The 14,953-nt window shown below is 43.5% G+C and overlaps 1 protein-coding gene across 1 annotated transcript in view; it reads left to right on the forward strand.

The window, feature by feature from the left end:
• The window catches only part of ggctb (gamma-glutamylcyclotransferase b), a 16,575-nt gene extending 1,827 nt beyond the window's left edge, over positions 1-14,748 (forward strand). The window contains exons 4-5 of the mRNA XM_085472831.1: positions 10,073-10,213; positions 14,650-14,748. Of these exons, the coding sequence (XP_085328957.1) occupies positions 10,073-10,213; positions 14,650-14,748 (240 nt within the window). The remainder of the gene's footprint in view (positions 1-10,072; positions 10,214-14,649) is intronic.
• Positions 14,749-14,953: the final 205 nt, after the last annotated feature.

Raw genomic sequence — 14,953 nt, forward strand, 5'->3', positions numbered from 1 at the left:
AGGGGGACCAAGGGCTTCAGGTCAGTGGGGAGATATCATCAGCTCCAACCAAGATTGGGTACCAAGCATCAGGTTTGTCAGAAGGAATGTTGAGTGCAAGAGCAGCTTGCCTAAAAGATAGGATTCATGGCAAAGCAGGAAACCTTGACCATTGGTAGGTGGTTAACAAGAGTAAGTAAAGCACCCTCAGAAGTGCTGCTAGAAGATTTGAATGCAGCATTATGGACAAACCCTACTGCAACCATCACCTAAACCAACAAGCTGATCTACACCACAGCAGCAGTGCCCTCCATGGAGAAGGAGATCAAGGTAGTAAGGAGGGAACTATCAACTGTCAGAGCTCCAGAAAGGTGTAATGAAGAAGGGGTGCCTAAGAAGTACAGCAAGCTGCCCATACCTGAAACCTTGGAAACTGCCGAGCAAAGACTCACAGCCTTGGCCAGGCGTTTGAAGGGGAATACCAGAGAGATCGAAGGCAGGAGAATAAACCAGATGTTTTCCGCTGAACCATCCAAGGTGTACTCTCAGTGGCAGGGGAACAATATGAGAACAGCAGCTCTAACATTGGTTGAGACAGAGCAATACTAGAAGAGCATATGGAAGAAGGATGTAACTCATAACAGCAACTCAGGGGCTAGTCAATCTAAGAGCAGACCACAGCAAGCTCCCTGAACAGGGACCAGTAACCATCACAGTGGCAGACATCCAAGAAAGAGTCTCCAATATGAAGACTTGGACAGCACAAGACCCCAAAATGATTCACGCATACTAGAGCAGGGCGTTATGACCAAAAATATTTATCACGATACACATTTGAAAATTTGCAATAACGATATAACTGACGATATAATTGACACGAGACAAAATACTTTACAACTCCACAACTTTATTAGTGCAAAAAAACCCCATCACTGTATTTTCACTGAAACAAGCAGCTGTTTTTTATGTGCATTAAAGTTATATAAAAACGTAACAGTGCAAATTCAAACTCCTCACTGACAGTTCAACCAAAAGGCATTTCCAGTGGAAATTAGCCGACATATCCTCAGCATAACCATGTATAACATCCACAAAACTTAAAGAGGTTAAACACACACAATACGGTAATATTATGTTGAAGCACAGCACATATCACTCCACGAGGCTCCGCCTACGACAGCCGTAATGCTCCGACAATCCATCAAGCGGTGCGGCTTCGTAGCTTAGCAAAGTCGTACTAAAACATTTGACAGATTTTCGAGCGCCGTGCACATAAAATGGTTTCGAGGTCAGTAAACACAACCAGAGTTCATACATAAGGCACACGGGATTATAAGGGGCTCTGTCGACTTTCAGAAAAATCAAAGGATTGATTTTAAGTGCGCCGTATTTTCCAAACAACGCGGTAATAACGACGGCCCGCTAGCATGCGCTACCAAAAATAGTGCTTTGTTGTGTATCTGACGGACGAAAGCCAAACCAGTTCCACCACTGAAGCTGCAGCATTTTTACAAACCAGTTCTGGTTCATCCGTTTCATTCAACAATCCGCTTTCGTCCTTCTCATTCTGCGTCGCCGCCATGCTTTTTCCGCCATGTGCATATGAAAACAAAGGCACTGCGCATGCACGTTTTACCCATATTCTATCGCAATATTTCATTTTCTTATCATTGCCCAACATTATACCGGTGTTACCGTGAACGGTATGATATGGCCCAGCCCACACATACTGGCTAAAGAAGCTTACTGCACTCCATGAGCTCCTGGCAGCAAAAATGAACCAGCTGCTGGCCAATGGGAGACACCCAGAATGGCTAACTGAAGGCCGGACAGTCCTGATCCCCAAGGACCCCCAGAAGGGACTGGTCCCGTCCAATTGCTGGCCAATAACCTGTGCCAGCACCGCATGGAAGTTCCTGTCAAGCATCATAGCGGCTAAGATGAAGAAACGCATGACTCAATACATGAGTGGGGCACATTAGCAAAAATACCAGAGGAATGAAACATCAGCTACTGGTAGACAGAGCAGTCAGCCGAGACTGCAAGACCAGACTGACCAACCTGTGCACTGCCTGGACTGATTACAAGAAGGCCTATGACTCAATGCCCCACAGCTGGATCCTGGAATACCCAGAACTATACAAGATCAACAGGAACCTAAGAGCCTTCATCAGGAACTCAATGGGGATGTGACAAACAACACTAGAGGCCAACTCCAAGCCCATAGCACAAGTCACCATCAAGTGCAGGATCTACCAAGGAGATGCTCTGTCCCCACTGCTGTTCTGCATAGGCCTGAACCCCCTCAGTGAGATCATCAACAAGACTGGCTACGGATACCGACTACAGAACGGAGCAGTTGTCAGCCACCTCCTGTACATGGATGACATCAAGCTGTATGCCAAGAGTGAACGAGACATCGATTCACTGATCCACACTACCAGGCTATACAGCAATGACATTGGAATGTCATTCGGACTGGAGAAGTGTAGTCGGATGGTAACAAAGAGAGGGAAGGTAGTCCGAACTGGGGCGATTGCACTACCAGAAGGCAACATTGCAGACAACAAGGACAGCTACAGGTACCTGGCAATCCCACAGGCCTGACCGTCAGACCCTGCTGAGGGTCAGGCAAGTCTGGAGGAGTGAGATGAATTGGAAGAACAACATGCAGGCAATCAATACCTATATCCTGCTGGTGATCAGGTACCTTGCTGACAAAGGAGGTGATAGAAGCCACTGACATCAAGACAAGGAAGTTTCCTTGTCAGGCATGGATCGTTCTACCCTAAATCCACCACCCTGAGGCTGTACGCTAAGCAAAAGGAAGGAGGCCGAGGACTGGTGAGTGTCAGAACCACTGTCCAGGATGAGACAACGAACATCCATGAGTACATCAGGAAGATGGCCACAACTGTGTGTGCTTAGTGAATACATCAGGCAGCAGGAACCAGAGAAAGAGGAGCAAGAAGAGGAAGTATCATGGAAGGACAGGCCCCTGCACGGTATGTACCACCGGCAGATAGAGGGGGTGGCTGACAGAAATCCTACCAGTGGCTGGACAAAGCTGGACTGAAAGACAGCACAGAGGCACTAATCATGGCAGCACAAGAACAAGCTCTGAGTACAAGATCCATAGAGGCTGGGGTCTATCACACCAGGCAAGACCCCAGGTGCAGGCTGTGTAAAGATGCCCCAGAGACAATCCAGCACATAACAGCAGGGTGCAAGATGCTAGCAGGCAAGGCATACATGGAACGCCATAACCAAGTGGCCGGCATAGTGTACAGGAACATCTGTGCCGAGTATAACCTGGAAGTCCCAAGGTCAAAATGGGAGATGCCCCCTAGGGTGGTGGAGAATGACCGAGCTAAGATCCTGTGGGACTTCCAGATACAGACGGACAAAATGGTGGTGGCTAACCAACCGGACATAGTGGTGGTAGACAAACAGAAGAAGACGGCCGTAGTGATCGATGCAGCTATACCGAATGATAGCGATATCAGGAAATAAGACAAAGAAATTGAGAAATATTAAAGACCAAGAGAAGAAGAAGAAGAAGACATGGCAGGTGAAGGCAAAGTGGTCCCAGTGGTAACCAGAGAACTCAGTGCAGTAATTCCCAAGCTAGGCGAGTGACTAGGGGGCTAGCTGTTGTTCCCAGGAACAACAGTTATGATTTCTGTCCAGAACAACAAATTGCACAGGACCCGAGTGTGAAGGATAAAGACAGCCCAGAGGGGCAAGAGGGAATTATACGTCACGCTTTTTTATGAGAGGTTCTTCATCCTCCAAAATGATCATAAAGCTGAATCAGCAACAATGAAAAGTTTACTGTATATATAAGTCCTAGCTAAACATATTTAGTATCAGCTATCCACACACTTATTCTCACTTAAAAATATATATTTAAACAAAGCCAGCATTGTAAAACCCAACCACATACAGAATTTACAATGAATTACTTTCAGGTTATATGTTTACTTGTATCCATTTCTCTCTCTGTGGTTCATCTGGAAAAGGGATTCATTTGCTACTCCCACCCATCACCTGACTATGTGAAAGGCCAAAACAATTAGGACACACATTGCTTTGCTATGTTTTACAGATCTCACAGCTTGTGAGCTAAAATGCTAGACTGTTCCTCAGCACATACGAGCGCTCCAAACATGCCTAACAGCATGCCTTTGTTTTGATACCTTTGTCTTCTACAGTGTGTTACCTACATTGTTCCCCCTGTTCTGCTTGTTCTTGTATCTGTTGAACTGCAGGGCATTCTCAAATTTACTGTCATCTTTGAATTCTAACACACTGGTGGTAATACTAAAACAAGCCAAGTGAACAGAAACTCCTTCTGGAATATCCTTACCTGGATTACAGATTCAACTTAACTAAACACTGCAGATCATACCCTAATTCATTTATGAAACAGCTGGGAAAAATATGTTTAAAAAATACATTTAACAAAGCATTTTTTTGTTTCTTTGATAAAAAGCTTGACATATACTCAGTCATGTTGTTAGGTACACCTTGCCAGTACTTGTTTGGACCCCCTTTTCTGTTTATACAAGCGTTAACTCACTGTGATGTAGATTCAAAAATGTGCTGGAAACGTTCTTTCACATTAATCAGAGTGTTTATCGACTGCATGTCCATGATACAAATATCCCACTCTACTTAAGAAACCGAAACAACTGTGTTCAAAGAGGAAGCCAGAAACAGTGCATGCCTCTGCAACACTAGCAGCCTGAACTGATGATACGAGGCCTAATTGTGACCCTCCTGTTTTTTTCCAGTATTATTTTGTCCAGTTTTGGTGAGCAGTGTTGGGAAGGTTACTTTTAAATGTATTCCACTACAGATTACAGATTACAGGCCCCAAAATGTATTCTGTAATGTATTCTGTTACGTTACTCAATGAGAGTAAGGTATTCTGAATACTTCGGATTACTTAACATATTATCATGCTTTTTACAGCTACATGAATGTACTATTGCTGTGTGATTTATTACTATGACGAGGTTACTCTCCATACCAACACCAACTAGATGTTTAAATCTTAATATAAATGAGTAACAGTAGGTGGACATTAGGTAAGGCTGCACTTTTTGCAGTGATCTCGTATAGAAACTATTCAGCGCGTATATAAAACAGGTCCGCGGCTCCGAACCGTAGTAAAGGGACCTCTGGCTGATACGTCGGGTTCATGTCGGGCTCGTAGCTGAAAACTAGCTTTACTTTGTTCTCTGGGTCACTTTGCTAGCGAGAGACAGAGAGAGGCGTTGAAAGGCTGCTCCAACGGAGCTTATTATTTCGGAGGAAAACATGAACACAGCGTACAGCCGAGTCTTAATAGCTTACTTACAGCTGGACTACACTGCCCATGAGGCTGCATTCTTTAGGGCTACGCCTGTAACACTCTGCCTATTGCCTTCATGTTAAATAATTTTTGAACAATAATTTTAAAAAATATTTCTTCACGCCATTATGCGGGTCGCAAGTAGGGGTGACATGGGCCGCGAGATTGGGACACAGACATTAGAGCCTCTTAATGCGTGTTTTGTTTGGGTTTCCAACAGCGTGGAATTATCAGAAAAGAGAGAGCATAGCCGAACATATGAAACAGGAAAATACCGCCGTGCAATCCGTTAATTTCAACTGTAACAGAATACAGTTACTCATATTTTGTATTTTAAATATGTAACGCCGGTACATGTACTCCGTTACTCCCCAACACTGTCGGTGAGCTTGTCCAAGTTGCAGCCTCAGTTGTATTTACCTGAACAGCAGCTGGTGTGATGTTTTGCCGCTGTAGCCCATCTGCTTAAGGTTCAACATTTTGTAGGTTCAAAGATGCTAATCTGAATACCTTGGGGAGAAACGTGATAGATTCTAAGGCCCCGAGACTGACAGGGACCCTAGAAAACATTAAAACAGTCAAATAGTGCATTTTGTTTCCTTTCCTTTTATTTTCTTTTTTTTTTAATGTAAATTATTAACCTGTCATCTGGAAAAAAAAAAACATGAAAACTGAGACAGCTGGAAATTAAACTCATAGCGAAGTCCACATGAAAGAAACTTCTTGACCTTCTTAATATGTATTAGCTTATCTTATTTCTATCAGAACACAACGTGTTTGTGTTATTTTAGCCAACATGTACATATGTATACTAAATCACTTATCTGTCGACCTGCTTACAGGCCAAACAGATCAAACCTCTGGCTCACGCTAAGCTGTCTCACTCCCATCTTCCTGACACTGAACCAGCCCACTGATATTTGAAGAAGTGTGTACTGCTCTGCTTATATTTTGCACTCTGCATGTAATTTTTGCAGGTGTTGAGAGCTTTCAGTAAGCTAAATTTATTTAAAGCCTATTTGAGTTTCACTAGGACTCAGAACAGACACGTATTTTAGTTGGCTGTAATTCATTTCCAATGGCTTATTTAAGTTATATTTGCCAATACTTAATATTATAAATAAAAGAATAAAGTAAAAAAAAATGTACGCAATTTTATAAATACTATTTTAAATTTACTTCCATCTAAAAAGTTCAGATGTATTTCATTTGTGTTTGGTGTAAAGTACCAATCAATGTTAGTAAAAATAGAAAATATAATAGTGTTATGAAAAGAATATTAAAATGCAACGATGGCCTCCACACATCTCGTCAGTCTTTCACACAATCAAAAACATCTCTTTAGGTTAAATGTTGATTCATGCACAGTATTTTTAGGCGTAGCGTGGTTTGCAATATTAACGTGTTGGGCCCTAAAGTGACATTTTTTATTTCACAGGGCCACGGCTGTAATAAGTGGTTGTTTGAGTTACTGGTGCCTTCTGATCAGCTCAACCCAATTTGCCCATTCTCCTCTGACCTCTGGCATCAATAAAGCATTTTACACCTAGAACTACCACTCCCAGGATATCTTCTCTTTTTTGGTCCATTCTTGTGAACGGTGCAGATGGTTGTTAGTGGTGTGCGGATTGATATTGAAATATCGATTCTTCCAATAATTTATGTTCTAGAATCGATTCTCATATTAAAATATTGATATTTTAGTACTTTGGGGTAAATTTGTAGATTTTCATTAACAGGAACAGTGGAAAGAAACTATTTCATTCAGATCGTCTAAATTGGAAGGAACTACTTCTTCTTACACCTTTCATAGTCATATGCGAATGTGTCGCAGCCCCTTGGCGTGCGCACTCACAACAATGGCTGAGCGTAAACGGAGTCATGTGTGGACGTATTTTACCTCCACAAACAGCCAAGACATGGTTTGCGATACATGTGGCAAGACCACTAACCTCGTCAAACACCTCAGACTAAATGACATCACAGAATATGATGAGCTTATGTTGAGGTGACATGACAGGTGCTGCTAGGGCGAGACAGACGTCTCTGGCGGAGTCCTTTAGTGCTGCAGGCAACGTGTTCAACTAGCACACAACTTCAGGTTTTTTATTTCTATACGATAATTCTGCATTATTAAGCAATAACAAGTAGTCTGATGTTGTCTAATCATTATGAAGCCCTGTTATTACAATTTCATAATACAATTATATACTGTATTATGAAATACAATGAAACATTTAGTTTTTGTACAGAATTTTACTTGGTATTGGATCGGAAAGGAAATCAGTGGTATCGCACATCACTAATGGTTGTGCTGACAAATTCCAGTAGATTAGCCATCTCTGGAAAACTCCAGCCCGTCCGAACAACCATGACATAGTCAAACCTCCTTAAATCGCCTTTCTTTCTCATTCAAATGCGTGGTTAGAACTTCATAAGATTGTGTTGACATTGAGATTGTGTCCGTGTGCCTGTGATTAGCTGATTAGATATTTGTGTTACAAACACAGGGCTCTAGAGTGCGACCAATTTGGTCGCAAATGCAACCAAATTTTTCAGTGGTGCGACTAAAAAAAAATAATTTGGTTGCACCTGTGCGACCAACTGTTCGGGTAGCAAAAAAATAAAATAAAATAAAATCTGCAACCTTCCCTGTGGTCAACAATGTTAGATTTGTATTGTTGATTGTCATTTATGCTTAGAAATATTTACTTATATATGCTTAGAGTTTTGTAATTAGTTGTAGATTGGTAGAGGTTTTGATCCTTGATAGTCTGCAAACTTTGTGTGTATTAGACAGCACTTTGGGAGCATGAGAGGTCATACCGTGTCTTATTGTTTTATGGTAGGATTAACGTAGCTACGTCTGTTCTAGTCTAAGTGCTCTTTGTTTAGATGAACTGCAGGACTTCCTCACCGTGTTATCTAGGATGAACCATCTAGGGTGAGGGGGAGGCTACCCTCTTCCTGACCAAGGATGTTTGACCCTTTGATCAGCAGTCCACACACACACACACACACACACACACACACACACACACACACACACACAGGCAAGGTACTCTTTGTTTGTATGTAGACGTCGTATGTTAATGAACCTATGCATATTCATGTAACCTCAATAAAAGGACAGTGTATGGGAGAACGGACGAGAGTCTGACAGTGGTCAAGTGGTGGAACGACGCTTGGCTCCAGCCAGGTCTCCCTCATGCATGAGTAACCAGAGAACTTTGGTGCCTTGAGTCTTGCTTTTTGCTGCGTAGCAGATTGTCCTTAACGTTCCAGCGAATAGGTTTATGTTACAAACCTATCAAACAACAGACACATTATGCCCCTATCGTGGACTAAACCAATCAGAGATAGTAAGGGGCGGGACCTCTCTGATTGGCCGTGGTCCAGTTGAAAGTGCAGGTGGAAGTGTGAGGTGAGTAGCTTGAATAAAGCGATATCAATTCATTAGATCCTGAATCGACTTTTAAACATAACTGTGTTTTGCCAGAAACGCCAGATTCTCAGATTAAAGCTCACAAAACCATTTCAACAACAACCAAACAGCAGATGAGAGCAGGTACACGGACTCCACACAAAGACGTAAACACAGACCGACGCTTCGTCTTTCTCGGCTTCCTCACCCGACGGCCCGCAGACGGACACGCTGTCGGAGCTCAGCGATTCTGATGCGTCCGGTCCGCGCTGTGTTTACGTCTTTTTGCGCTGATTCTGAGCTGCAGGTTTTGTCTCTCCAACCAAAATCCACCGAGCCAGCAGCAAAAGAAGCAGCAAACTGCGCTTCACATCTGATCAATGTCGTCATGAATTTTGCTGTTTTGCTTCCACGACTATTAAAATCACACTCCATGCACAGCTAGCTCTCTCTCTCTCTCTCTCTGTACTTCAAGAACAGTTTCCCGTCTCCAATCTCTGTTTTCTGTATTATTCATTGGCTCATTACCCACCAGTCTACCGTTGTTTACAGGCTGTGGCTGCTGTCTTTTTCTTTTCTTTTTCACTTAAATGACCTCGGACAAGAAAGCCTATTTTTTCTGTTGTTCAATACTGAAGAAATTTAAACTTTATATGCAGAACATTGTAGAATATTTTTAAGGTTATCTGCTATAAAAAGCCAGACCAGGAAAATCTCCTTCATGTTTTTCTGTTTTATTCTCAGTTACTTTCACACAAAGGCATCTGCTGTGATGTTCACAATTCTGATGAAGTCAGTACTGATAAATGATCAGAATTATAATATTTCTGACTGTCTGAGGCTAAGTTGAATCGAATCGGGACTTTAAAAACCAGAATCGAATGGATTATAGAAATCAGTGATGATACCCAGCCCTAGTGAGCAGCCTAGGCACGACAGACGTGGATGTAGCTGTAATAGGAAAAGAACTATTGCTAACTTTTCTGTTAAGGCCTGATCCTTCTGAAATTCATAGCCAGTGCTCTGACACGGTGTCATCAATCTTTGAATGCTGAAAAAGCACAGTGTATCCAGAAAAACACTTTATATTATATCAATTATTATAAAATTTGTGTGCGCCTAACTTTTGTGCCGGTACGCCCGGTACGCCCATGGCAAAAAGTTAGTCTAGAGCCCTGAAACAGGTCAATGGGTATACCTAAAAGTTATAGGAAGCTCACTCTTGCTTTATTACACTGAAGACAGTTGACAACTGACATTTGTGGCTGCTGTCATGGTTATAACAAATATATTCTCATCAATGACTGCAGGTGATTGTAATGGGAGCAGAACAGAACGGCTTGCCAAAAGACTACCAGGAGAAACTTCGAGCAATCAAGACCAACATGTATGAGGGTCCCCTACCCATGATGGCTGAACTGGAGCGAGCCAGACGAAGAGCCAAAGAAAAGGTCAACCATCGTTCTAATGATGCCTGATTATCCAATGTAAACCAGGTCCACTTTTTACCTTAGCAAATACTTTATTGGTTATAACACTGTATTTAAGTATGTTGTGCCTTAGTTAGCTGCTTCACCTAATGGTTAACCTTAATTATAGGAGCATAGTTTATGATTCTACTATGCTCCATTGTCAGCCACAGGTACAATAGAATACTAATGACTTTGTCGTCTAATTTGGGTTTAATGAAAACTTACAATATTCCTTAAGAAACAATATTACATTTATTTATTTTATGTAAACAGTTTTACCTTCATGTGTTATGGTGAAGATATATTTCAGTACAAAAAGTCCAGAGACTAAGGAATAATTCTATAGTTGGAGAAGTGTTTAAGAAAATGGATGGATGACAGTCGGTCTTCAAAAGGATACATATGGAATTACACAGAAACATTCGTCTCATATTTCACATTCTTCATACTCAGTGAGATAGGTGTTGGTGTTGTGGGAAACATTGTGCCAGGTGCTGCCTGAGATTGTGTGTAGATATCCGACAGTGTTACCAGGAAAGCTGCCTTTCTGACATTATATTGAGATGTGTTATTATCAAATTATTTTTGAAGCATTTGACCACAATCTTTTCTACCAAATATATTCTATATATAAAAGAAAAGGAAAGAACTTTGAGTAAAGTGTATGTTTAGTACATATTTTATCTCTCGTGGTATTTATATATTTCTTATTATAGAATAAAGGATGAAGGAAAAATTATTTATAAAAAATGCATGAAAATTGATTTTTTTTAAATGAACTCTTTTATGAGTAAATTATAGTGCAAAACAGTTACACACACACACACACACACACACACACACACACACACACACACACACACACACAGAAACTAGAGCTGCAGAAAGGTGCAACAAAGAAGGTGCCTAAGAAGTACAGCAAGCTGCCCATACCTGAGATGCCGGAAACTGCCAAGCAAAGACTCAAAGCCTTGGCCAGCTGTTTGGAGAGGTACACCAGAGAGATCGAAGGCAGGAGAATGAACCAGCTGTTCTCCACAACCAGCCAAGGTGTACTCTCAGTAGCAGGGGAACAATATGAGAACAGCACCACCAAGGCTGGAGACAGTAATACTGGAAGAGAATATGGGAGAAGCATGCAACCCATAACAGCATTGCTCAGTCGCTAGTGGGTCTGAGGGCAGACCACAGCAAGCTCCCTGAACAGGGACCAGTAACCATCACAGTAGAAGACAATAAAGGGTCTCCAGTATGAAGAGTTGGACAGCACCAGGCCCCAACATGATTCATGCCTCATGGACTGCACTCCATGAGCATCTAGGAGCACAACTGAACCAGCTGCTAGTTGACGAGGGACACCTGGAATGGCTAACTGAAGGCCAGAGCGTCCTGATCCTCAAGGACCCCCAGAAGGGACCAGTCCCATCCAACTACTGGCCAATAACCTGCCTCAGTACCATGTGGAAGCTCCTTTCAGGCATCATAGCGGCTAAGATCAGGCACATGACTCAATACATGAGTGGGGCACAGAAAGGAATTAGCAAGAATACCAGTGGAGCAAAACACCAGCTACTGGTAGACAGAGCAGTCAGCCGAGACTGCAAGACCAGGCTGACCAACCTGTGCACTGCCTGGATTGATTACAAGAAGGCCTATGACTCAATGCCCCACACATGGATCCTAGAATACCCAGAACTATACAAGATCAATGGGACCCTGAGAGCCTTCATCAGGAACTCAATGGGGATGTGGCGTACAACTTCAAGCCCATAGCACAGGTCACCATCAAGTGTGGGATCTACCAAGGAGATGCTCTGTCCCCACTGCTGTTCTGCATAGGCCTGAACCCCCTCAGTGAGATAATTAACAAGAGTCCCTAGTCCAGGACTTCTTAGACCAGGAAACTCCTTACCATGCATGGAGGGTTTCACCCCAAGTCCAGCACCCTGAGGCTGTACGCTAAGCGGAAAGAAGAAGGCCAAGGACTAGTGAGCATCAGCACCACTGTCCAGGATGAGACAGGGAACATCCATGAATACATCAGGAAGATCACCCCAACCAAACGTGTGCTCAGTGAATACATCAGGCAGCAGAAACCCAAGAAAGAGGAGCAAGAGGAGGAAGTATCATGGAAGGAAAGGCTCCTGCACGGTATGTACCACCAGCAGATAGAGGAGGTGGCTGACAGAAATCCTACCAGTGGCTGGACAAAGCTGGACTGAAAGACAGCACAGAGGCACTAATCATGGCAGCACAGGAACAAGCACTGAGCACAAGATCCATAGAGGCTGGGATCTGTCACACCAGGCAGGACCCCAGGTGCAGGCTGTGTAAAGATGCCCCAGAGACAATCCAGCACATAACAGCAGGGTGCAAGATGCTAGCAGGCAAGGCATACATGGAACGCCATAACCAAGTGGCCGGCATAGTGTACAGGAACATCTGTGCCGAGTATAACCTGGAAGTCCCGAGGTCAAAATGGGAGACGCCCCAAAAAGAGGCAGATAATGACCGAGCTAAGATCCTGTGGGATTTCCAGATACAGACGGACAAAAAAGTGATGGCTAACCAAGCGGACATAGTGGTGGTAGACAAACAGAATGTCAGGGTTGGACGGTTCCCCGACCGGTCGACCTGCCTGTGTGTGTGTGTTTTCCTCTCTCTTTCATTTTCCTCTCCGGCTCCGTGGCAATTGTTTACGGAGGTCGCATGGCAATGAGTGACGTCCGACCCGGGTGTGCTGCCGCTCTGGAGCCGCCACACCTGCAACTGATCCAGCCAACAGCTGCCTTTAATCATCCACCATCTTAGGCAGAGCTGGTGTGGCCGAACGACAGTCAGCGCTGGAGTATTGCACTAAGCCTGGTAGTATTCTCTGACCGTTTGCGTAGTTAAGTGTTGCCTGCCAGATGAGTGATTAACTGTTTGCTGTTCTGTGTGCAACTAGGAACAGGGATGGAGGAGAATCACAAGCATGGGAGTCTACCTGGAGGAGGAAGGAAAATTCACTGCCACGCACTGTTTGAGCACGGGAAGGGGGACACAACTGACTACGTTGCACATTGAACTGTTGTTAACCTTTTACCACTGTAAATAAACACACTGCCTTGCATTCAGAGCTCCATGCCTGGTTCCTCTCTTTCTCCAACCATGAAGAAGACAGCCGTAGTGATAGATGTAGCGGTTCTGAATGACAGCAACATCAGGAAGAAGGAACACCAGAAACCTGAGAAATACCAAGGGCTCAGAGAAGAGTTGGAGAACATGTGGAGGGTGAAGGTAACAGTGGTCCCGGTGGTAATCAAAGCACTATGTGCTCAGCAGATCCCAGGAACAACATTGGAGATCTCTGTCCAGAAGAGCGCAGACCTGGGAACTAAGATACTGCGCAGGACTCTCAAGCTCCCAGGCCTCTGGTAGAGGACCCCAGCTTGGAGGATAGAACGCCCGCAGGGGTGGGAGGGGAATTTTATATATTTTATATATTTTCCAAACATGGTTTTCACAGTTTCAGTTATTCCTTACAAATTATTAGTATTCCTATGTGGATGCAGCCTTAGCTCATGGGAGGAGTTCATTAAGGTCATGGAAGAAGCCTTTTGGTCAGCCTCGAGGCAATTCCAGCAAACCATCAGGCTCTCAGTGTGGGTTGCTGACTTCAACCAAGGATATAGTTGGTTGGTGTTAAGACTACTTTTCTCAGTCCCACTGACATGCCTTCTATTGAAGAAAAATAGTATGGGGACGAGACAGACAACTTCCGGATCAATGGGTCCAAGGTGAGTAAGGTAGTTAAATAACTCCTTAGTGGTAGGGCCCCAGGTGATTTGCCTTGAGTTACTATAGGTATATCTTGGTTGACACACCTCTGCAACATCACTTGGAGATCCAGGGCAGTCCCTCTGGATTGGCAGACAGGGGTGGTGGTTACTTGTGTGATTCAATTACAGTGGGATCACACTACTCAGCCTCCCTAGGAAGAAAAGTCTATGCCAGGGTACTGGAGACAAGAGTTTGTCCATAATTCGAACCTCTGATTCAGTGATTGTCATCCTGGTCATAGACCGCTAAACCAGATCTTTATCCTAATGAGGAAATTCAAGTTTAAATGGGGGTTACAGTCTACATGTGTTTTATGGGATTTGACCGCATCCCTCGAGACATTGTATGGAAGGTGCTTTGGAAGTATGGGGCATCTAGCTCATTATCAAAGGCCATTTGGTCCTTGTGCAACTGCAGCAAGAGCTTGGTCTGTCTTGCTGACAATAGACTCATTCCCAGCAGGTGTTGGGATTATGATTATGTTCATAATTTTTTAAACAAAATTTCTAGGCAGTCTTAAGTAGCAAAAGGCCTCCCCTCTGGTTGTCTCAGGATCTCATCTCTATTTTTTGTGGTTCTGTTGGCTTCATCAGGTGGTGGAATCCAGCTTGTACATCAACAGTTTGCGGCCCAATGTGAAGCAATGGGAATACCAGTTAGCACTTTCAAGTGTGGGGCTTGAAAGTTCTTAGCAAGAATAGATTGGAGAGCCTTCTTGGGGTTAGGGACAAGTTGTTGCCCCAAATGGAGGAATTCAAGTATCTGGGGGTCAAAAGTGAAGAGAAAGGAGAGCGGGGGAGTGACAAATGGATTGGAGCCATGTCTGCAGTGATGCATATGCTTTACTGGTCTCTTGTGGTAAAGAGAGATCTGAATATAAATATGCTATGGTGTTGA

Source organism: Copadichromis virginalis, linkage group LG11 (assembly GCF_057382275.1).
Source record: "Copadichromis virginalis isolate Kocher_CV1m ecotype Utaka linkage group LG11, C_Virginalis_male_GT1.1, whole genome shotgun sequence".
NCBI classification, from domain to species: domain Eukaryota; kingdom Metazoa; phylum Chordata; class Actinopteri; order Cichliformes; family Cichlidae; genus Copadichromis; species Copadichromis virginalis.